General features: G+C 42.1%; 1 protein-coding gene across 2 annotated transcripts in view; it reads right to left on the reverse strand.

Moving 5' to 3' along the window:
* Positions 1–21,596, reverse strand: part of asap2a (ArfGAP with SH3 domain, ankyrin repeat and PH domain 2a) — a 74,157-nt gene extending 52,561 nt beyond the window's left edge. The window contains exon 1 of one of the 2 annotated variants that reach the window (XM_047392855.1): positions 21,075–21,596. In XM_047392855.1, the coding sequence (XP_047248811.1) occupies positions 21,075–21,200 (126 nt within the window). In that variant the 5' untranslated portion in view covers positions 21,201–21,596. The remainder of the gene's footprint in view (positions 1–21,074) is intronic. The other variant, XM_047392856.1, reaches the window with a different exon arrangement.
* Between the last annotated feature and the right edge of the window lie 2,780 nt (positions 21,597–24,376).

Below are 24,376 nucleotides of genomic sequence, written 5' to 3' on the forward strand. Positions count from 1 at the left end.
TAATGTTCTCTAACAAACATCTGAGGCCAGATACAGAACATCTACAGTTAGATTCTGATTAAATTACACACCACATGCAGTACACAGCTCTTACGAAGAAGACTCAGCTGATACCCAGAGGTCAGTATGGTGTGTGCAAGCATACACTGATACGGCACTGAGGCTCCTCTGTTTAGTCTGTATGAAGGTAGAGCAGAAATGGTTTTGTCTGCAGTGTTTTGGTATGGTCCAATCAACAACATGAAAAACTATCTACCTGAAGCCAGGCAGCTTCAAGCTGCAGCAGGTCACCTCATCTCCTCATACTTTTCATTCACCTGCGACATAAAATACAAGGGTGTACATATTTATTTAGTTTTCATCCACTTCTTCTGAATCTGTCTCCATACAGTGACTGTGTTGTTATTTGTATGTTAACATCAGCTCACATCCCAGCATGCATAGCAAACATACCCGCAGTAAAACAAACATCTCCCTGCAATGAAATGAAGCCCCAAGTACAGCTTGGACGATACACCACTGTAGCAATAACTCAGGAGGTTTCAGCACAATAATTGTAAGCCTTTTATTAGTGCATCCACCTTGAGCATAACAATGGCTCCCATTTCCATGCTACAACCCTGTGTTTCATCTAAAAACTTAAATTAACCAATATTTCAAGTTTGATTTAATTCTGCAGCAATGAGCCGCTACATAAGGTAATCTGGCCATAACTCTGCAGGGAAACTAGATCCGTTTAGCCTCAGTGGTTGAAGAACAGTTAGAATATAAAGGAACACAGAGCTGGTAGGAAACATACGAATAGAGACAAACACAAGTTTTCACTCCTTTGTTAAGATTGGCTCCTGGGGGCCACGTTTACAGTGTGAGGGAGAAGACACTGTCGGTCACACTGGATTGGCTCAGTGCAGAGGAAGGAGCGCATGTGTCCGCAACTATAATACTCTAACCCACTTCATCATCAATAAGCTTCTTTACATAAGAGAGCAGCTATACTTCAGCAGACATGATCCAGGTGATCTTATCTGCTGGAGGTTCACAATATCTTGATGTGAAACGTTGAGATTTACAGAAACATTTCAGCTGAAAAATAAAAAACTCAGCCTCACCCTGGCAATGAACTCTTCTCTGAAAGACAAGCGCTGGCCAAGAGTGACGCTTCTCTAGGTTCGTTTTCACCTTCAGAGCTTGATGCAGAATCAGAGCCGCATCACCATTTTCTAACAATAAACTGCTTGAACTCTTCTACATTTGTCACAATAAAACAACAAAGGTCAAACTTCTTCACTGAGATTTTATGGGACAACATTATGAAGGGAAATATTGCTTGATTTTCAACATTTTCCACAAATAAAAACCAAAGTGGTCTGACACCAGTTCGTTCGTACCCCGTTATTCTGATACTGCTAAATAAAAAGTCCTGTAATCATGAACTAGAGTCCAGGTGTATTTAATCTGAATCTAGCAGCAGCTACTCTGTTTCTGGCCTCAGGAGGTTTTTTAGAGAACATTAGAGAATAAACAGCATCATGACGACCAAGGAACACAGCAGACAGGTCAGGGAAGAAGCTGTGGAGAAGTTTAAAGCAGGGTTAGGTTCTAAAACAATATCGCAAGCTTTGAACATCTCATGTAGCTCCATTCGATCCATCATCAGGACCTGGAGACAGGATGGACCAACTGCAAGCCTACAGAGATGTGGCTGTCCACCTAAATAAGTCTAGCCTTTATGGAAGAGTGGCAAGAAGAAACCTATTATCTAAAGAAACCCTTAATAAGTCCTGTTAGCCATAAGCCAGGTAGGAGACACAGAAAACACGTGGAAGAAGATGCTATGATCAGATGAGAGTAAAACTGTCTGGTCTTCATGCAAACCTGCTGAAACATGGTGGCGGCAGCATCATGCTGTGGGAGGCTAGTAAATGTAAAGATGAACGGTTAAATTCAGGGGCTACCCTGTTAGGGGCTGAAGAAGAGCTGAGGCTGGCCTGGAGGTTCATGTTCCATCAGTTCAACAGTAACGCATCGCACACTTTTCTGATTTTTATTTATGAAAAAAGAATCAATATTACAAATATGGTCTATCACCTAAAATCCCAATAAAAGACACAGAAGTATTAATTATATTATATTTCATTAATTATATTATGATAAAAAGTGAAAAAGCAAAATAAACGGAGAACACAGCTAGATAAATTTACTGGTTAGATTTGTTCTCATTTCTCAGGGAATCCAGGTTGTTTCCAAGGCTTGATTTATCCGATATGTCAGAAATAACTGTAGGTATGTCCCAAAGATAAAAGCACAGATGATTTTACATTTTCTGCTTCTTAGTTAAAACCAAACTTTGATTGAGAATAAACAGCCTTTACAGGACAGCAGATCAGGACTGCAGAGTTTATTGCAGCGCTGAAAAACATCCAATCTTGGCCCCAACAGATTTATTACTTAAACATTAAACAGCTCTCCTTTAATTTGTTCACCCATTAGTTTTAAAATCTGTTTGTGTCAAATTCAAAGAGAGTGTATAGGTTTCAAAAAGCAATAAAACTGTTCGGCTTCCAGTTCCTGACCTGCTGCAGTTAAATCAGCTGCCTTTTATTGAAGAAACCACACAAATAAAAAAGAAGATTCTGAGTAAAAGTGGTATTTACAGAGCTGTGGTTTGTTTTCCTTCCTTCAGCTCCTGTTAAATGACTCATCTGCAGCAGACACCATCATCTCAGCCTCTCCAGCTGCAGCTGGAGGCCTGAAAGCTGCATAAAAACAATAGACTCAAGACTACCACCGGATATACTTGAATATGGCAAATTATTTCATTACTTTCTGCATAATATCAGGAAAACCAGCAGTTTGGATGCTGCTGAATACTGAAATGATGATATATGTTGTGATTGACCCATATTTTAGTCACGCTTTCTCTTCTGTCATCTCCATGTCTCCACCGCTCTCCGTGAGTTTTAGCATCTCAACCACTATATTCCATACTGGACCAGTCAAAGCCCATTCAGCTGACTGGATATGTTAAGGTCATGCAAAGAGCAAATGAATGAACTTATGTATAACAGCCTTTAGGAGGGAGGGAGGGAGGGAGGGAGGGAGGGAAGGAAGGAAGGAAGGAAGGAAGGATGGATGGATGGATGGATGGATGGATGGATGTGCTGAGGTCTGCTCCTTGGACCTTTCTGTCACATGGGATCCAAACATTGGTTGTTATTATTATTTCAGATCTTTACTGGGATGGAAGTGTTTATGTTTTATTAGGAATGTCAATGATTAAGGAAAGGACGAAGGTCATAACATACGTTTACTTCCACCTTCTCCTTTCTTCTGTTACGTTTTGTTCTTGCTTTGTGTTTTTCTTTTAAGTCGAATATGAAACAAATTAATAAACTACAATAATAAAAATATGGAAAACCATTTTCCAAACACAATGGGAACCCTGCAAAAACATTATTACTCAAATTTTAAAAATGCTTTTTGGGTTAGTTCAGCAGAGTTTTTAATCTTAAGCAGCCCTTTTCTATTTCTGGGTTTTCACCTACAATAATATTCAATAATCATAGTTTCTCTGTGTCCTCCAGACTGCTGGGTCAAAAAGGTGGAGTTCCTCCCAGCGGCACAGAATTATTACTGTGCAGCCAGTGTCAGTAATCAGTCTGTGAATTTATTAAATATTCCGAATAAAGGCTTTAAATTCGCCTTTTGGAGCAGCGTCCCTCGATCAACCATGAGCACCACACCATCTCACGCCTCATCAGGCACTTGAATTCCCACAGAGCGGTCTGAAGGGACAGCAGACAAGCATGGTAATTAACAAGCTGAACACAGCAAACGCTCCCCTAAATCAGCATCAGCTTCTCCATCCATCAATCACTGCTGCTTCCTTCAGCCGCCCGCTGGATAACCCCTGATGTACACAGTCCAAAATGATATTTAAAGGAAGAGGGACTTCTCCCTGGCGTGCATCCTTCCTACAGACAGCGGGGGAGGCTGAAAACCTGCACAAATGACCAGGGCAGCTTCTGAGGTTGGAGCTGCTCGACGAGCCCATCTAATGCAACATTTCTGCATCGTCAGCGTTTCTCCTCTGCTCTGTGTAAACCGAGTGGTCCTTTTATTACAGCCGGCCAGCCTGAGGAGGAGGAGTCGGCCAAACTGACCTGAATTAATCCTAGTCCTAAAATATGACATCATTACAACAATCCAGCACCATCTGCAGTATTAAACAAACACATGGCTAGAACTCTGCAGGGTCACAGAGGTCGTTGTCCGGGAGATCCATTCACTCATAATGTGTCGGGATGCCTGCCAGAGTCCAACACAGATCATGTCTAAAGTGTGCAGAGAGCAACGCATTAGGAGAGTCAGGAGCTCTGCAGAGATGCATTAAACTTTGCCTCAAACAGGTCTATTCAATGACCTGCAGGTCAAATACGATATTAATTCATCAAACACATCAAAACCTTTATGAGTTCAACTAAAATCAGGTAGGTTGGGGACATTTCCTATGGTTCATTATCTTGTAGCTTCTTCATTGTATGTTGAACTGATAACTAAAAACCATCATAAAGCAAATCACCATTTTGTTCCGTTTTAAACATTCACATGTATTAAAACCAGAGAAGAAAACAGAAATTAGTCCCGGCAGGAGAAAGGGTCGTGACTCTACATCTGAACCCACCTTGAAACATTTGAGAACTTTGATGATTTCAAACCAAGAGCTGCTTGATTTCACAGTTTCAGTAAACAGACTCAAAGGAAGCTATTCAAAGACAGCAGTCACCATTAAGTGTTAATGGTCGACAACTTGGAGTTCTTATGGCACCCTCCGTTAGTGCTGGCACCGCTCATCAAGACGTGGAAATAGATTAATTAAGATTTTCTTCAGTCAGCCATAATTTATTTATGACACTTCATACCAACAACAGTGATGCAAGGGGCTGTATAAAACTGTTAAAATATGCAACATAAATGGTAAAAAAACACCAATAATTTTTAATAAATGTAAAAGTCTAAAATATTTCCAAAATATATCTACAGTGAAAAAAAGCAATAAAAATATGAATGCAAAAACTGTAAATGTAATGTAAAAAATTTGTTAAATAAAAATAATTATTATTACTGTAAAATAATTTTATAACAATAATAATTTAAATATGAATAAATAGTATGTTAATTAAAGCCCAGATTGAAGAGTTTTTAGTTTGCTTTTAACTTTGAATAATTTCAGTTCTGTGCAGCAGAATTTACAGCAGACTGTCCTGTAAAGACACCGAGCAGAAGTCCAGCAGCCAGGCCTGATGCGTCCTCCTAGAAGAAAGACATTCCTGGATGATTGCACGCTGCAATGACTGACAGGATGGAGATCCAACCTCATTGTTCTCGCCAATTAACCATCTACTGATGACAGCATGTCTGCTCTGCAAGAGGCCTCATCACCATCTAAACACACACGTCCATTTCTGGAAAGTTAAAAGCACAAACCAGGCAACGTTCGCTGTCTGCAGGATCACTGCCAGCATCACTACAGACACTCCTGGTTCTGTCTGCTGGGCCGTCCTTGGCTCACCTTGTAAGCTCGCCCTGAGACGGTCATGAGAGGAAACTGTCTGCGGCGTAGTGTGGCAGGAAAGCTTTTCAGCTTTATTTAGTCATGTTTATGTTGATAGAGAATCTGAGATGCTAGCTTATAACATATTTTGTGTTGGAGGGACCAGATGTTTTGTAATGAATACATTTATTTAGCAGATTTCAAAAGTCTGGATGATAAATGACCAAAAAATAAAACTACTTGTATTTAATGTGAAAACGTGGAGTGAGACCACGATGTTTGGAGAAGAAACAACTGAAACTTCTCTGCAAAGTGTCACCCAGTAGAAGTATTTACAGATACCTCCTGACCTTAACGTCAAAGTTTGTCACCAGACAGCTTCATGTCTTCTGTTGCTATTTTATGTGACACATTATTCAGATGAAAGGAATGCATACAATTACAATTCTGAACAGTGTGGCAAGCATCCCCCTTTACTATGATGCTCCTAAATATAATAATAGCTCTTAAATCTATGTACATCTGAAAACTGAACTTTCCCCCCCATTCTTTAGAAAACTGCTCAAACTCAGTAAGTATGGATGGAGAACATCTGTGAACATCAGGTTCAAGCCTTGCCACAGATTCTGGACTTGGACTAGGCCATCTTGACACATGAACATGCTTTGATCTAAACCATTCCATTGTACCTCTAGCTGTATGTTCAGGCTGGTTGTCCTGCTGGCATGAGAACCTCCAGCCCAGTCTCAGGTATTCTGCAGCCTCTAACAGGTTTTCTTACAAGATTGTCCTGGATTTATCTCCTCTCATCTTCCCATCAACTTTGACCAGATTCCCCATCTCTGAGGAAGAAAACATCCCCACAGCATGATGCTGCCACCACTGTGTGTCACTGTTTTGGCATTTGCTGGGGTAGATTTTCAGTCATCCAGGACTTGACAGTCCTAAATCTTTAGGTAGAAGGTAATGGGACTTCTCTTTTCTTGAAGATGTTTGACTTCTCCTCCAAAAGGCTTCTTCAGAACTGAAGAAGTCCACTGACTTTCTGCTGAAGCACTGGGGATAGTTTGGTCATTTCAACAATGGCTTTCTTCTAGCAGAAGTTTAAATGTATTTGACCTCAGGATGTAAATGTTAAGACATCAATCACTGTGGCCTCCTGAAAGCATGCAATTACATTATATTCACCATGAATAAATCTCAGAATAAAGACCTTATCTAGTAAAGTATCTAGAGTCCAGTCAGGTGCAGCAGATCACAGTGAGCGGTTCTGGTTCTGCTAGAAGTTTCTTTCTGTTAAAAAGGAACCTGTGCCTTTCTACTGCTGCCTCATGCTCAGCAGAAAACCTTTTTACCGGCTGGGATTGTAAACTGAACTGGACTGCATTGTTTATTAACTAGGATCTGAATTTAAATCTGTTTATTTGATTTCATTGAAATTCCTGCAAATAAAAAATATCCGCTTGTTTCTAAGGTGTCTTAAAATGATTTCTTATGAAATGGTCCAATGTAAATAAACTGAATTGAATTAAAACAACACTTTAGATGATGACAGCACCAAACAAAGCATCAGGACTGAGACGGATACAAACAGAAAAATATCACAGAATATTTTCTAAGACCCAAATGGTTTGGGAGGTGAACTCTGAGACAGGGCGGTGCTGTCTGCAGCCGTCAGCTTCAACAGCCTTCCTCTTTCTCTGTGCCTGTGACTCACTGAAAATATGTCAAAAATGTAACCCTAAAAACATTCAACTGAATGCAAACATGCAAAGGAAGCCTGAGCAGAGTCACAGGCTATGATATAATCCAACTCTGGAGCGCCTTAGGATAGAAAGAAGGAAATGGACCCGCCCCCCCCGGTAAGGATGTGTGAAAATAAACCAGCTTCTACTCTCACACCGACAAATATTTGGTCAAACGTTAGGAGGTAACAAATGGCACCACTGCTGCATGTTTGTGGTGGTAGGACAGAAAAGACTCAAACAACCAATCAGCATGCAGACAGTGTCTAAATGTTGTTATAGAAACTTGGTAAACCCAGGATGAAGCTCTTTTCCTGCCGTTCTTCATCAGTGAGCTCCTACCATCCTGCTTACTGTACTTGGTGGAAAAAGAAATGTGGGTCCTGGTCTGGCCCAATGACCAGTGGCTGAAACACATCGTGTTACACTGTATTTCTACCGCTAGGAAAGAAGAAGTCATTAATGAATGACTAGAAGCTTCTTCAGCTCAGATCAACAACGTCATGCTAACATGAAGGAGGTTTCAGCTATATTTAAAGAGATTATTAGGGGCACCAGCAACTGGACCACTGGTCATTCTGTTCGTTTCCTGATTTTCCCAGTAAAGGCTGCCATTATAATGCAGCAGCCGTTAAACATACATTTATTTGAGGCTTTTTACACATCACTACCCTGAGTGCTGACAGATATATGTGGGTCTGCACTCTCAAGAGCTTCAATTCACAACTTTTCTCAGTGCTGAGTGTGAAAAGTCAATATTTGGGCAGAAGTGGGACAGCGGGGCCAAACTTGGAGCTTTTCTCGAGCAGCAGGTCAGGCTGCATGGAAAACACCAGGCTGACAGCAGGTAGCATGGGACTGAAAGCACAGGGAGGACAGATGACCTGAGAGACAGCTGTAGTCAAGTCCTAAACTAAAGACACTCTACGTCTTCCGAATCAATACAGCTCTGAGGACCTGGAACCAACAAGCAAGGATTTCAGTTCAGGTTTTCTGTCTGACTAAAAGTTACAGAAACATCTCATCCACCTACAAGGCAGCTCAAGCTCTTCTGTGAGCCCAGCCAGACCAAGTGTTGACTACCGGCTGCCAGGGCGACAACATCAACCACTGCACGCCAAGTGTCAGAGGAAACCAACCTCCACGTTTACTGCTGAGGCCTTTTAAAAGTTTACAAGGTGAGAGAGCAGAGCTTTTGCTTCCCAGCTGGAGGACCACATGGTGAGAAACCTGCCATTTATGAGGTCTCTGTCCTCCAAGGATCCTGGAAAAATCCTTTTAAACACCTAAACACCGCTTTGCTGAATAACGAGAACTAAAGGAGACCTCATGGCACTGATTTATAACCTGTTAAAGGCAGCCTATATTTGGATTTGTTTTTAATAAAGCTTTTAAACCAACTGGAGGCTGATTAATCTGGTTTTAGGGTGAGGGTTGGGAAATGAGGACCAAATGTGCTGCTCTTTGAGAACAACAAAAAACCGCTCCAACTTCACTGTGGAGTCTCTCTCCTTCCAGACAATCATTCAGGTTGTGTCCGAGCAACAGCTCCACGGACTAAACAATCACCGAACAGTTCTGTGGAGTAGGATCCCCTCTGAAGGAAAAACAGAAGGAACCAGCTGAAGAAAGATGCCCACACGTCTATGTGATTGAAGCCAAACTTCAGAGCTCTGCATTTCTTACAAGCTGATCTCTCTGATCTGCACTGGAAAAAAAGCTTCAACTGACATCAATCAAGATCCTTCACAGAACCAAGGAAATCTGAAGGATCTCAAGCTTAGACAACAATCTCTAAAGATCAGACCTGCCAAGAACATCAGAGTTTTCAGTAGGAACGTTTGTAGACCCAAATTTGAACTATGAGGGTGAATATAAACGTTGCCATAGTTGAACATGGAGGTATCTGCACTGGGGAACTGATTCAAGGAACAGACTTTACCCAGTTAATGTTTAAATCTAATAATGATGTAAAACACTTCTTTGAGTGTTTGTTCCGGCTGAAGGAATCTTCTGATAGCGTCATCCCGCAGGCAGCTAATGTCAGCTCATTAATGAATGAGGTGCTACATTTTATTTTGATCTCTGCTGAACTACAATCTGTGATTAGAGCCGTAACGAAACCAAATCACTGAACTAATCAGCTTCTTCCTGCAATAACAGCTTCCACACTGAAGAGTGTTGCTGTCAACATGACCTGCTAGCATTTGGTATGGTGCATTCACTGATCCAAAAAGACAAAACAAATGGAATTTTAGTTTCTAACTGGAATCAGGACCAGTCAGGTGTAAAGATTCTGGTCACCAGCCTTCAATCGAGGGGTTCAAGAACAACTCAGGAACCATCAGAACACACATGTATCATAAAACAGAAGCTGCTGGAACAACAAAGTCACTGTCCAGCCAGTTTAATACCCACATATACTGAAGGGGTACCAACTAGGAAAGAGGCGCCTGCTTTATAAATCGCAACTTTAAACCTCGAGTAACATTTACAGCTGCCCACTTCGAGAAGCCAGAAGTCTCCTGGAGAAAAGTTTGATGGTTAGACGAGTCAAAAACTGAGCTGTTTGGCCACAATGGCAGGAAGGAGAAACCAAAGAACACTACAACTGTCAAGCATGGTGGTAGCAGCATTATTGTTTGGGTTTTTTCCACTGCCAATCCCAACCCAAGAAAAAATGAATAGACTATATTTAAAAGCTCCGTGCCAGAAAACCAACCAATTCAAATGGTTGACCCTGCCAAGGAAGAGCGGTCAAATATCCAGCCTGAGTGATACCGGAAGCTTCTTTTTTTTTCATTTTTCCACAGTAGGTAGACAGGAAAGAGGGCAAAGAGATGGGGAGACATTTGGCAAAGGTCGCCGGGTCTATATTTGAGCCTTTATGTATAACTGTGAACCAGCGTAGATCAGTGGAAATTCACAACGAATCCACACTTGACACCTGAATCTTGTTTTTAAAAGGTTTTATGCTGCGTCATCATTCCACCAAAGACCAAATTAACAACACCCGCACAGATGAGTGTGTATGTAAACGTCTGACCTGCAGTATCAGACTAGCCACTGAGCTGTTTTAGGTCCAGTTTTTGTAGCTAGCTGTGATCAATCTTTCTTTTTGCCTGCATCGTTTCTGCCCAGAACACCACTGAGGTCAGATTTCACTGAAACAACAGGTTCTTCTTTCTACAGTGCAGACCTTCCTAGACGATCACTCTAAATATGCAGTAGTTCATATCAAATGCCTTCAGATGTTTATACATTTTAAGTTCTCTGATTGATGCAAGAAGCCATAAACTAATTACTGCTAGTTCAATAAATAACTTCAGTTTTTGTATGTATCCACAGAAGAGACTCCCTAAGCTGCAAAACCAAAACCTACTGAAAGATTAGTTTGCTTAGAAATCATCAATCTGCAGAACAAGCTTTAGTTACTACTAGTTAGTTACTGTGAGCAGAACGTCATGGAACCCGCAGTGCTTTTTATGAAAGTTCATTTAATTGTTCCAATTACAGCTTTATACCCAATCTCCTCATAATGTTATGATTTACAGAACATTTCTACCTTATTCCACTGAACCTATCAATAATCATGCTCAGGAGAGTACTGCAGGAGAACCGGATCTGTTCCCACACTGGGTCAACCAACCAGCCACTTTGTCTCATGTTTCCTTCAGGTATTTGTGGTCAGACAGATCCAACGGAGTTGTCCTCCTGTTTTATGAACTAAAGGTTTTGGGCTGAATACTTGGTAACCGAAATCATAGCACCACCGGGTTCAGGACTCTCACTTTGTGGTCGGTTGAATGTCAGCTGAGCAGCAGCAGCCAGTAGGATGCGAGTTTCACTGTAAATGTGAAGGCTCCTTGGATTCCTTAAAGTTTTCCACATCACAAAATTCAGAGTCCTTCATTTCTAAAAGCTCATCCAGTCCGGTTTTGATCCATTATCATGCACCATGAGTCTCGTCTGGTAAACTGGATCTATTGTTACTCCTCTAAATTCATGTATCGTCAAACTGACCTTTTTGAGTGAAAAGCTATCGGATCTGATTCCCCCTGAGAGCCTCTAAGGAGTTTCTCCGACATATAAGGAGTCTGGTACCTTCTCTGAGGGAAAGTGACAGCCGGACAACACAGCTGTGAAAACCCATCTCTCCCAACCAGCACAGACAGCAAACCAGTGCAGGAGTTCATTAATGAAGAGGCCTGGCCGTCAGGCAACAATAGCCTTCAACACGAGCCGTCTCAGATAATCTGGACCGGCAGTACAATGATGGATGAGATGAACTTTAGGTCTTCATCTTCCCTGCTGTTCAACCTCTGACCTCTGGGTGGGACGGAGAGGCCTTTTCCCTCGGTCCACCAGGTCTCACAAGAACTCCTACTTGTTTTACTGGTTCACTACCACTGTATCCAGTGTCCTGTTTGTCTCTTAGAGAGAGCAACTAAAGCCTTCGCTGAGACTTTTAGGACATTTAGTGTTCCTCTTATATGTTCAGAACTTGACACCAAAGATCTTTTCCTACATCGGCTGTTCCAATTGAAACCAGCTGTAAGAGAACCTGCAGCTGTGCAACTTCATCTAACTAAATGGTTTTAAACGTATATCAAAAGGATGATAGAAAAAGCATAAGTGGATGTTTGCTCCTGTTTTTATTTTTTTAAATTAGAGGAAATCATCCCCTGCTTTTATTTGATATTTTCAAATAATTTGTTGTATGAATTGCCTCTTTCTAATCTTCTATGTTTGTTTAAACAGATCTCTCTTGAAAATGACGCTTATATAAATAAAATGTCTGAGATTCTTTATTAAAATTACACACAGCTGTATTCATCCTATGCTGTATTTATTCTATATGTTTCTGATTTTTATCTACTGTTTTATTCCTTATGATGTTTCCTCTGTTTGCCCTAATGTTGACCCCTTCTGGGATCAATAACGTCTCCATCCATCCATCAGGTCAAATAATAAAAAGAGAAAAAAGAATTGCCATTAATAATAATTATTAGTTAAAGTAACTAAATCAAATCAATTATTGCTGTTATTGTTATCTACCCATAGTTAGATAATAATTAATAATAGTTTTAAATGGTCTAGTCCCATCCTATCTACATGATCTCCACACCTTATGGAGACAATCCGGTCAACCAGCCAGTCTCTCCTCCATGTTTGGAGCTCAACGTTTAAACGTGGAGGTGATCGAGCATTCGCTGTGGCCCAAGACTGAGAAATACCACACCTCTACATGCACCGCTCAGAGCACAGAAACATAACTACGTCAGTTAAAAACTCATGTTTTTTCCCTAACCTTTGACTGGTTAGGTATGAGACGCTAAGTGCTATTTTATGATTGTTGGTGTAATTATGAAGCACTTTGATCAACTGTTGCTGTTTTTAAATGCGCTATAAATTAATCTGACATTTCAACACATTTCCTACAGTTAAATGTCCGCACCACAGTCACAGGACGGTGAATACAGAGCAAATATACGAGGAGACAAGATCCTGTCATTAATCCTACTTCATTTATAGGAGGCATTAAGCTCCTTAGATGGTGGTTGTTGGGTTTAGGTTGCTCACTTGGGCCAAACAGCACATTAAGGCCATGTGCTCATTGATCCCTCCCTGCGTCTCTCAAGCAATTAGATGAGATTGTCTCTGCGCTGATAATCCTACTGTCTGAATGCTTGTTAAAACTTTCCTCCAGGCCACCTGCTCCACCCGGGCAGCTGCTCTTCCTGACCAGCTCACAGCTTTCAGCACCAACCGCCTCTGGAGCAGGGGATCGCAGAACCACAGCAGTGTCAACAACAGCCAACAGAATGACACCTGTGAGATCTTTACAAGAGCCCATTTGGCCTCAAGCGTTAACACGTTCAGTCATAAATCTCTGCACTTTAAATACAACAAACATTACCAGAGAAGAACAAATATCCTGTCCTGCGACAACAGGTTCTACGTCTGGAATGTGTAGTCGCTTGGTGTTTGGAAACTAAAATCAGATTTCCTTCAGCATCAACTGAAGATAAGTTTCAAGTTTAGCACAGTCCTAAAACCTCTGCTGGTCTGAGATCAGAGGATGTGCAGCAATAAAGACGTAAAAAGCTAAACGTTCTCAGAGTTTCTCTGGCGCAAAAAGACATCCAGAAATCTACAAATTCCCAAAAACCATTGCTGCTGCCCCTTCAGTAACTCACAAGAAGCCGAGGCAGATAAAAGCTGCAGCCATGTGTGTGGTATCGAACCAGCATCCAGGAATAATCTGAGTGACAGCAGCAGAGTCATTGGTCGGAACCCCTGAACACCTCCCACTTCACACACTCTCGCCAATTCGGCCTTGTCGCCACCTCTGGCACAGACTCAATGGTCTCATCACCAGAAGATCTTCAATGTCCCATTCAGGACCCATCTCTCATGTTACAAACCCTAACAGACGACATCTAAGGGCTGTTTCCCTTCATTTCCAGGTCCCTCTCATCAGATGTGTACAGAGACAATAAGGATTTATTTTCGCATCTTCAGCAAGACCAGTATTTAAAGCAAAGGTTTAGGACTGAAACAATTAATCAAATTAATTGTGATTATTCAATTACTGAAATAATCTTCAACTACTTTAGTAATCGAATAATCGTTAACTGGAGTATACACACTCTAAAACATGCCATTTGCTGAAAGAACAGCCCACTCAGAGCGGTAATTAGGGGAAAATTGTACAAAAAATTTATAGATTTTACATTTAAGATGAAAAACCTTCATTGTCTGTAAATATGCTCTATCCAAATCTCCTCAGGTCACATAGCTTCAGCTTCACCTGGTTCAAATTCTGTAAAAGATCTCCTATTAATCACCCTTTGCGATCCGATTATTAATCGCAAAAATAGTCAGCAGATTAATTGATTAGTAAAAAAATCCTTGGTGCAGCCCTACAAGGATCAACTCAGGCTTCAGGGAAGGGGCCTCTGATAATTCATATGATCTTTTCATATCAGACAACTAACTTTGTGTGTTTCTGAAAATAAACCATAAACTACCTCTGATGACCTACAGGTTGTAACATGTCTAAAAAAACACAAACTTTTAAGAGCTACAAGCTTTTAAAAGCTCTGAAGGTAGAGCAGAAGTAGTCATCACAAGTGTTTCCTAGAAGCACCAAGTGGGTGGGGGAGTCCTGATACAAAGCTCAATATCCTCTTACTGGATAAACTGGTTTTATGGCTGTGGTTTTGGCACACAACAAGTGTCTGAACGGCCTCCTGACTGCAGAGGCATTAAAACCTCCGGCCTAATTCAGGCGATGCATTTCAGAGGAGAATGACTGCTGCACTACTCCCTCATGGTGCATATACAGGTCCTTCTCAAAATATTAGCATATTGTGATAAAGTTCATTATTTTCCATAATGTCATGATTAAAATTTAACATTCATATATTTTAGATTCATTGCACACTAACTGAAATATTTCAGGTCTTTTATTGTCTTAATACGAATGATTGTGGCATACAGCTCATGAAAACCCAAAATTCCTATCTCATAAAATTAGCATATTTCATCCGACCAATAAAAGAAAAGTGTTTTTAATACAAAAAACGTCAACCTTCAAATAATCATGTACAGTTATGCACTCAATACTTGGTCGGGAATCCTTTGGCAAAAATGACTGCTTCAATGCGGTGTGGCATGGAGGCAATCAGCCTGTGGCACTGCTGAGGTCTTATGGAGGCCCAGGATGCTTCGATAGCGGCCTTTAGCTCATCCAGAGTGTTGGGTCTTGAGTCTCTCAACGTTCTCTTCACAATATCCCACAGATTCTCTATGGGGTTCAGGTCAGGAGAGTTGGCAGGCCAATTGAGCACAGTGATACCATGGTCAGTAAACCATTTACCAGTGGTTTTGGCACTGTGAGCAGGTGCCAGGTCGTGCTGAAAAATGAAATCTTCATCTCCATAAAGCTTTTCATCAAATGGAAGCATGAAGTGCTCCAAAATCTCCTGATAGCTAGCTGCATTGACCCTGCCCTTGATAAAACACAGTGGACCAACACCAGCAGCTGACACGGCACCCCAGACCATCATTGACTGTGGGTACTTGACACTGGACTTCTGGCATTTTGGCATTTCCTTCTCCCCAGTCTTCCTCCAGACTCTGGCACCTTGATTTCCGAATGACATGCAGAATTTGATTTCATCCGAAAAAAGTACTTTGGACCACTGAGCAACAGTCCATTGCTGCTTCTCTGTAGCCCAGGTCTGGGGAATGCGGCACCTGTAGCCCATTTCCTGCACACGCCTGTGCACGGTGGCTCTGGATGTTTCTACTCCAGACTCAGTCCACTGCTTCCGCAGGTCCCCCAAGGTCTGGAATCGGCCCTTCTCCACAATCTTCCTCAGGGTCCGGTCACCTCTTCTCGTTGTGCAGCGTTTTCTGCCACACTTTTTCCTTCCCACAGACTTCCCACTGAGGTGCCTTGATACAGCACTCTGGGAACAGCCTATTCATTCAGAAACTTCTTTCTGTGTCTTACCCTCTTGCTTGAGGGTGTCAATAGTGGTCTTCTGGACAGCAGTCAGGTCGGCAGTCTTACCCATGATTGGGGTTTTGAGTGATAAACCAGGCTGGGAGTTTTAAAGGCCTCAGGAATCTTTTGCAGGTGTTTAGAGTTAACTCGTTGATTCAGATGATTAGGTTCATAGCTCGTTTAGAGACCCTTTTAATGATATGCTAATTTTGTGAGATAGGAATTTTGGGTTTTCATGAGCTGTATGCCAAAATCATCCGTATTAAGACAATAAAAGACCTGAAATATTTCAGTTAGTGTGCAATGAATCTAAAATATATGAATGTTAAATTTTCATCATTACATTATGGAAAATAATGAACTTTATCACAATATGCTAATATTTTGAGAAGGACCTGTATATACTCGTACTCGTCGTCTTCCGCTTTATCCAGGACTGGGTCGTGGGGGCAGCAGACTCAGCAGAGACACCCAGACTCAGCCGCTTGTATCCGGGATCTTGTTCTTTCGGTCATGACCCAAAGTTCATGGCCATAGGTGAGGGTAGGAACGTAGACCGACCAGTAAATTGAGAGCTTTGCTTTTCGGCTCAGCTCTCTCTTCATCACAACAGACCGGCACAGCGCCCCCATTACTGCGGCAGCCGCACCGATCCGTCTGTCGATCTCCCGCTACATTTTTCCCCCACTCGTGAACAAGACCCCGGGATACTTAAACTCCTCCACTTGAGGCAGGAACTCCCCTCCAACCTGAAGAGGACAAGCCACCCTTTTCCGGTCGAGTACCATGGCCTCGGACTTGGAGGAGCTGATCTTCATCCCAGCCGCTTCACACTCGGCTGCGAACCGCCCCAGCGCATGCTGTAGGTCTTGGCTAGAGGGGGCCAGCAGAACCAGGTCATCTGCAAAAAGAAGAGACAAAATCCTCTGGTCCCCAAACCAGACCACCTCTGGCCCTTGGCTGCACCTAGAAATCCTGTCCATAAAAGTTATGAACAGGACCGGTGACAAAGGGCAGCCCTGCCGGAGTCCAACATGCACCGGGAACAGGTCCGACTTAGTGCCGGCAATGCGAACCAAACTCCTGCTCCGCTTGTACAGAGACCGGATGGCCCCTAATAAAGGGCCCCCGACTCCATACTCCTGGAGCACCCCCCACAGGGCATCCCGAGGGACAGAGTCGAATGCTTTCTCCAGGTCCACAAAACACATGTGGACCGGTTGGGCAAACTCCCATGAACCTTCGAGTACCCTGTAGAGGGCATAAAGCTGGTCCAGTGTTCCACGGCCGGGACGAAAACCACACTGCTCCTCCTGAAGCCGAGGTTCGACTATCGGCCGGACTCTCCTCTCCAACACCCTGGCGTAGGCCTTACCAGGGAGGCTGAGGAGTGTGATCCCCCTGTAGTTGGAACACACTCTCCGGTCACCCTTCTTATGTAGGGGGACCACCACCCCAGTCTGCCAATCCAGAGGCACTGTCCCTGTCAGCCACGCAATGTTGAAGAGGCGTGTCAACCATGACAGCCCTACAACATCCAAAGACTTTAGGTACTCAGGGCGGATCTCATCCACCCCCAAAGCCTTGCCACCGCGAAGCTTTTTAACCACCTCGGTGACTTCAGCCCGGATGATGAAAGAGTCCAACCCCGAGTCCCCAGCCTCTGTTTCCACCAGGGAATGTGTGATGGCACGATTGAGGAGATCCTCGAAGTACTCCTTCCACCGCCCGATAATGTCCCCAGTCGAGGTCAGCAGCTCCCCACCCCCACTGTAAACAATGTTGGCAAAGCACTGTTTCCAAGTACTGGATGTTTGGACACGTTTCTTGGCAGCATATCTAGAGTTTATTGAAACTGGTTGTTTTCCTGGTTCTGGTCCAGCCTCTAAGCGTTGCCCTATACAATGCACCAGTACAACTCAACATGATGCTGCCACCACCGTGCATGACAGATCATATAATGTTAGGTTTGACACCTCCAAACATACTTCGTCATTTTGGTGAAAATGTTCAATCTTTGCATGTTGTGGAAGTAGAGCAGGTCAAAATAGATCAATAAACATGATATATTGAGAGTTTTTTCTGTGAGCCATTAAAATAACACCACTATCAATATTAATGTCAGTTTCAGAACAGAAACATTCATCCTCTCAGGTTCTGGCTCGGTTCTCTTTGGTACCAGGATTAAGGAACAGATTTGTCCCAAACAAACCATCTGGAAAGACGGATTTGCAACCAAATAATCACGCCCCTCTGTTAATGATTAAACCTCACAGGGCAGCAAGTTCTTGCAGACAAACATGTTTCAACATAGATCACTGGTGACAGGAAGTGTCTCCTTACGGGTTTAAAATGTAACTTATCATGGATCTACCATCATCATTTTTAACCGTACAGTCCAGAACGTGTAGGTTCCAGTTTAATCTCCAGGTCATGCATGACCTTCCTGCTTTCAATAAAAAAGGTACCAGAGTGAAAAACGTGGCCCCACCATGAGCCCTAGCATCTCAGCCACAGAAGAAGTTCATAAAGGGACGCTGGATTGGGGTTTCACCATGTGGTATTTGTTTGGTCATGTGACAGTGATGCAGCAAAGCATTGTGGGTAGTTTAACTGAAGCAAAGAAGCAATGTCAGCGGTGAGTTGGAAAGGTAGGGAAATATTTATAATATTAATAAACATCAGTCATCGGCCATAATAGTAACATCATTATTGGTTATCGATGTTGGCTCAAATTTTTATATTGGTGCATCCATACTCTAAGTATATTATAGAAATAAACAACATGGGTTCATAACCCATAAAATATCTCAGCATACATTGCATCCAGCATATATTTCAGGCTGTTTTTAGCCTGTTTTCAGCTGACAGCTGACTGCAGACCCATCCTCTCAGAATCAGCATAAAATGTGAAACTCTGTACATTTCTGGACTGAATGTAGTCATACACACATGAGTAAAACAAGCAGAGGAGATTCAACTTCAACTTATGCATTTTGTTTGGGATTAACTGAGCCTCTGCAGTGCTGACAATAAGCGGAGGTGTTCCCATACACTGTGCTGCTTAATTAGTCAAACAGAGCAAAGTTTGCCGTCCCAACAATAGAGCCTTGTGCTCCCTGAGCCTGAGCGCAGGGAGGTCAGTGAGAAACAACAACACGCCGCTGCACGTCTCTGCTGCACGTCTCTGCAACAACAGCTCTGCAGCCTCAACAGTGGCACGACTCAAACAAAAAACTGCTAAATAAGATTCCCAACACAACAATTCAACCACACAAGCCAGCAATTACTGCTGACTGCCATTCAAAGGGGCTAAAATCCACACTTATATGCTCTGTTCACAGTGAAAAACACATTCCTCTTCCAAAAAGAGCAAAAAAACAATGTTCACAGGGGCACATTTTAAAACAGAGAGCAGAAAGAAGCTCTGAATAGTGAGGTGTCTGACACCTGCCATGGTGAGCAGGTGTAAATCTGTCTGCCTGGCTCAGTCCTCCTCAAACAAACGGTAAAAATAAAGCCACAACCCTCTGAGAAGTGTGGAGGATCAGGGAGCTTAAGCTGAAGCTAATGCTGAGCCCAGATGTGGATTAATTTCACTCACTTCCATAAAACAAATCTATTCACATGAATAACATTTAAAAAAGGTGTAAAACTGTCCTCCACTGCCTCGTTTTGGTGACACCTCAGAGTCCTAATTAATGAAACCAGGAGGAAAATGATGCATCTTTCCTACACGTCATGCTCCAACATCTTCGCCCTAATTAACACAGCAGGGACACACTAACACACATCTCACTCTCAGCCACTCATGTGGGAAACGCTATTTTTACCGTACAACAGGGCGAGGCTCTGCCGTACGTTACACAAAGTAGGGAAACTGTAAGAACAGAGGGAGGGCTGACGGGGAACAAAGCGGAAGTGTCCTTCCTCCTGATGACCTGCCAGCTTAAAGGAGGAACACAAAGTGCTCCTCTGTGCACAGAAAGTAGTGGAGTGTGGCTGTAAACTGGAGCAGGAGCGGAAGATTTCTCTCCAATAAATAGAATAATAATCTGCTCTGAATTTACACCATCAGCTGCATGTCTTCATCCAGGAGGAGCAAACCCTTCTGTCTCACCTCTCTTTAGTTTCTTCTCCATCTAAACAGCGATGCCTGCATGCTTCATGGACTGTACAGTGTTTTTTTCACAATTTATCCCCTTATAGCCAGAAACTTCAATCCAATTTACTGAATTTTATCAGACAGATCAAGTTGAACAAAAATATTAACATTGCATTGTGCATTTGGCTTCAGCTCAACTGAGTCAGTACTTTGTAGAACCTCCCTTCACTGTGATTACAGCTGCAGGTCTATCAAAGAATGTCCCTACTGGCTTTGCATATTTACAGACTCATTTCCATCCATTCTTCTTTACAAAGTAGTTCAAGTTCAGTCAGATTAGACGGAGAGTATCTGTGAGCAGCAATTTCCAAATCATGCCACAGATTCTCAGTTAAATTTTGGTCTGGACTTTGACTAGGCCATACCAATACCTGAATATGCTTTGATCTAAACCACCCATTGTAGCTCTGGCTGTATGTTTAGGGTGGTTGTCCTGTGGAAGGTGAACCTACACCCCCGTCTCAGGTCTTCTGTAGCATCTACCAGGTTTGTCCTGTTTGCCCAGGAAGGATCTCCACAGCATGATGCTGCCACCACTGTTTCAAGTGGGGTTGTGTGTTCAGTTCTCTCTTACAAATGGTGTTGGCAAGAAGACTAACAATTCAGTATTGGTTTCATCTGACCAGAGAATCTTTATTCAGATGTTAGCTGTGTCTCCTAAACGCTTTGTGGTAAAATTCAAATAAAACTTATTTTGGCTTCTTTTCTTCCTGCACTAATGGACAACTGAGACAGATTCTTCCACCTGACTGGCAGATCTCTGCAGCTCCCCCCCCCCCCCGAGTTACCATGAACATATATTGTCTGCTTCTGTGATAAATGTTCTTCTTATTTACTATTTAGGTGATTTATGTAGGCAACTGGTTGCTCTGGTTTCTAGGAGTAGCAGAGTAAGGTGGAATATTTATTTGTACAAAAATTTAAACCATGTGTCATTCACTTTCTACGTCATAACAATGCATTGCTTTGTGTTGATTTACCACAAAGCTGTAACAGAAGTAGACACATTGATCACTGCTGGAAAACAACCAGCATTAACTGGGCTTTATGGGAACCGGGACTGCAGCCCTGAGTCCCAGCAGAACCACTCACCTCCTCCAGAGCAGCCACTGTGTTCCTGCAGTGGGACATCCTGGTGGTGAAATTAGAGGCAGTTGGAGATTTATAATCTTCATTTGTCTCTGCGACAAACTCTGAAACTGTGATTTGGTCCGGCATGGTTAATCTCCACTTTAATCTAACCTTCTCCCACTCTGTTCAGTTTTAAATCAGATTTTAGAGAAGCGCCAGCAGCAGGAAAGTCACCGAAGGTCCCCGTGGAAAGTGAACCATCTCTGGGTTTTTTTATGTCCTTCTGCGCTGTTTGCTCCCAACACAACCCGGAGCAGGAGCTGCAGCGAAGCCGCTCCGCGCCACAGGGTGATAGCTCGGCCGCCCACCAGGCTACTCCTTACCCATCCACCTCAGCGGCTCATCCTCAGAGCTCGGCGGGAAGGAAAAGGCACCACCACGATGCCAGATGCCGGGACTCGGTGCGCCAAAGCCGCTACTGATCGGAAACAACTTGTTCTTCCGTCGGGATCCGGGAAACAAGAAGCAAGAGATTCAACGGGAGCGCAAGAAACTCACAAAGGTGAGGGAGGACCCACAATAAAGCCACACCAGCCAATAGGAAGCCGCAGCTATAAACGAGAGCCAATCAGAACTCACGGTAAAATGATGCTTTTAAGAACTGTCCGTTAATTATCACACCGTGGCTTTTATAGTTGTAATCATTTAAATCAAACTCAAAACACAAAATGTAACGACATTTTAACGTTTTCTTCCTTATTGAAATAAATTAAAGTATGGTAGATTGTTGTTTCATAAAAAATAAAAAGAATATGGTAAAAATAACATCGTATTTATTTGTGCATTTCAGCCTGTTTTTTTCCGGGTGGAGTGATAGTACAGCATACGATGTTAAATTATTTAAATCAGCTGGATGTACAAGTTAGAAATCTACACAGAAATACAGAAATAATTAATAAATCAGAATATTATTTAAACATTCTCAGTTCGCTACATAGATTAATTACACACAAACTAAGGTTGTCAAGCCTTTATTTCTGTCAATTCAATTCAAAAATACTTTATTAATCCCAAAGGGAAATTAAATGTTGTTACAGCTCATATTATGAAGGTTTCTCCAAAGAGTCGTTGTAGATGCTGATGCTGTGGGCAGGAAGGATCTCCTGTAGCGCTCCGTCTTACAGCAGATCTGAAGAAGCCTCTGACTGAAGACACTCTGTTGTTGTAGGACAGTCTCATGAAGAGGATGCTCAGGGTTCTCCATAATGTTCTTCATTTTATGAAGAATCCGTCTTTCCACAATGATCTCCAGAGGTTCCAGAGGAGTCCTCAGAACAGAACCAGCCTTTTTTATCAACTTGTTGAGCTTTTTTAAGTCCCTGGTTCTGATGCTGCTTGGGGCTTCCAAACCGTCAAGGGGTCTCCCATAAATGGTTGAAGTTTAACACAGACCATACATCTAAAATGTATATATTTCTGTAATGAAAATAAGAATACTATCGGGCGCAGCACTGGTGGTGTAGAGGGTTAAGTCAATATACGGAGACTTTATTCCTCAACGCGGCCGTCCTGGGTTTGAGTCCTGGCCCTGGTGTCATTTGACACATGTCTTCCCCTCTTCACCCATTTCCTGTCTAACTACTGTCAAAAAAAAAATATATATATACTGGGCCACTAGTGCTGCAAAAAAATCTTGAAAAAAATTTAAATAAGAATAATATCCAATTTGATTTTACGCTTAAGTGTTTGAAATGAAAATTTAAGATTTAAAGGAATTGGCAAGTGCACTTAATAAAAGTGCAAAGATTAATCTTCCTTTTTTATGTGTAAACACAGTTATAATCTGATGCTTCGAGTTTAATCTTTTCTTTTTGTTTGAGCTTGATTTGTTCACAAATACATCTCAGCAAATAATCAATTATCAGTGATTTCTCTTATCTCTTCCAATTAAACTAGACTCCCCATCCCTGATTCCACCAAATATGTATTGAAATGCTGTTAGTGGTGGTGGTGATGGTCTTAACTGGAAGACAATTCTGCTTAACTGCCCCATATCACCTTGGGTCAGCACTGCCCAGTTGTGTCCAAGGGTCAACCATCTGACCCAAGCTGGACCAATCACATTCTTTTCAGACAAATATCACTGATCATAGGTCTAAAGTGGAATAAGGTAACCACCCCCTTCATTACTGTAAGCTGGTGGCGTAAGTCACTAAGAAAACTCTGCCAATTTAAAAAAAACACTATTTTTTCTCTTTTTCTATTTTTATTCAGTTCTGCAATTCGTCTGTAGATTTTGACATTTCCTACAGCGCTTTAAGGCAGCACAGTGACTGCGCACTCTGTGGCCGTTTCTTTCTTAAGGTGGAGATGGGTGAAGCATGCAGGATTGTAAAGATGATCCAAAATGACCGTGTAGTATAGCAGCCGAGGTTCTGTGTGTGAGAGTAGAGTTTACATCTTAGCTTAATTCCTATGTTTTATTGTATCATTTTATACAGTGTAACTATAAGGAAATTGCCAAAGAAAGAATCATTACAGAAGCACGTTAGCAAAAAGTATAGAGGCTGAAAACGGGAAATCATTTAATATGTAGATTAACCGTGATTAAATAAATTTATGTTCAATTTTTTCTAAATTACTTGAAAAATGCTGAATCACAAAAAAGCTTTCCTATTTTGAAATTCAAAAACACTTTGCAATTTTATGTCTTTGAGAGCTTTTAACATACTTGGAATTTTAAAACTTCTGATGTCTCCAGGCTTATTGGAGACCGAGCAGGAAAGCACCCAGGACCAAATGGTGCAGCAGCAGCCGAGACTAAGCCCTGGGCAACCCTTAAATCAGAAACTGGGCAGTGTTCACACATTTTTTCAGCTCCACAGCGTCTCCTGGCAAGCTGCTAATGAAGAGCCCAAGACCCAGGCTGACCCTAACAGGCTTGTAGGCTTCAACTCACTCATGAAAATGAATAAACAGGCTCTCTGTGGACATTAGCCATCCAGACAGAGTAGCTTCGTTAGTAAGACCAGCAACAAACTCCAACCCTCCTCTTCATTACAGTGCCATTCACTCCCAGAGCATTTGTGCTAGAGACTTAAGATCAAAAGTTTCTGTTGCTGCATCATCCACAAGGTAAATGTTTGGAAAATAACATCACAAACTAAGTCAGAAAATATTTTACGGGGTAATGCAAAAAGCACAACCAACCAAACCACTGAAAGAAAAATAAAGACACTCACATCCCTCATTTTTAGAATTTTATAACCACCCAAATTTGTTGCATGCTGCTTAAAAAAAAATACAGCAAAGCTAAAGCTGTC

This window comes from Girardinichthys multiradiatus, chromosome 19, assembly GCF_021462225.1.
Source record: "Girardinichthys multiradiatus isolate DD_20200921_A chromosome 19, DD_fGirMul_XY1, whole genome shotgun sequence".
Classification (NCBI taxonomy): Eukaryota; Metazoa; Chordata; class Actinopteri; order Cyprinodontiformes; family Goodeidae; genus Girardinichthys; species Girardinichthys multiradiatus.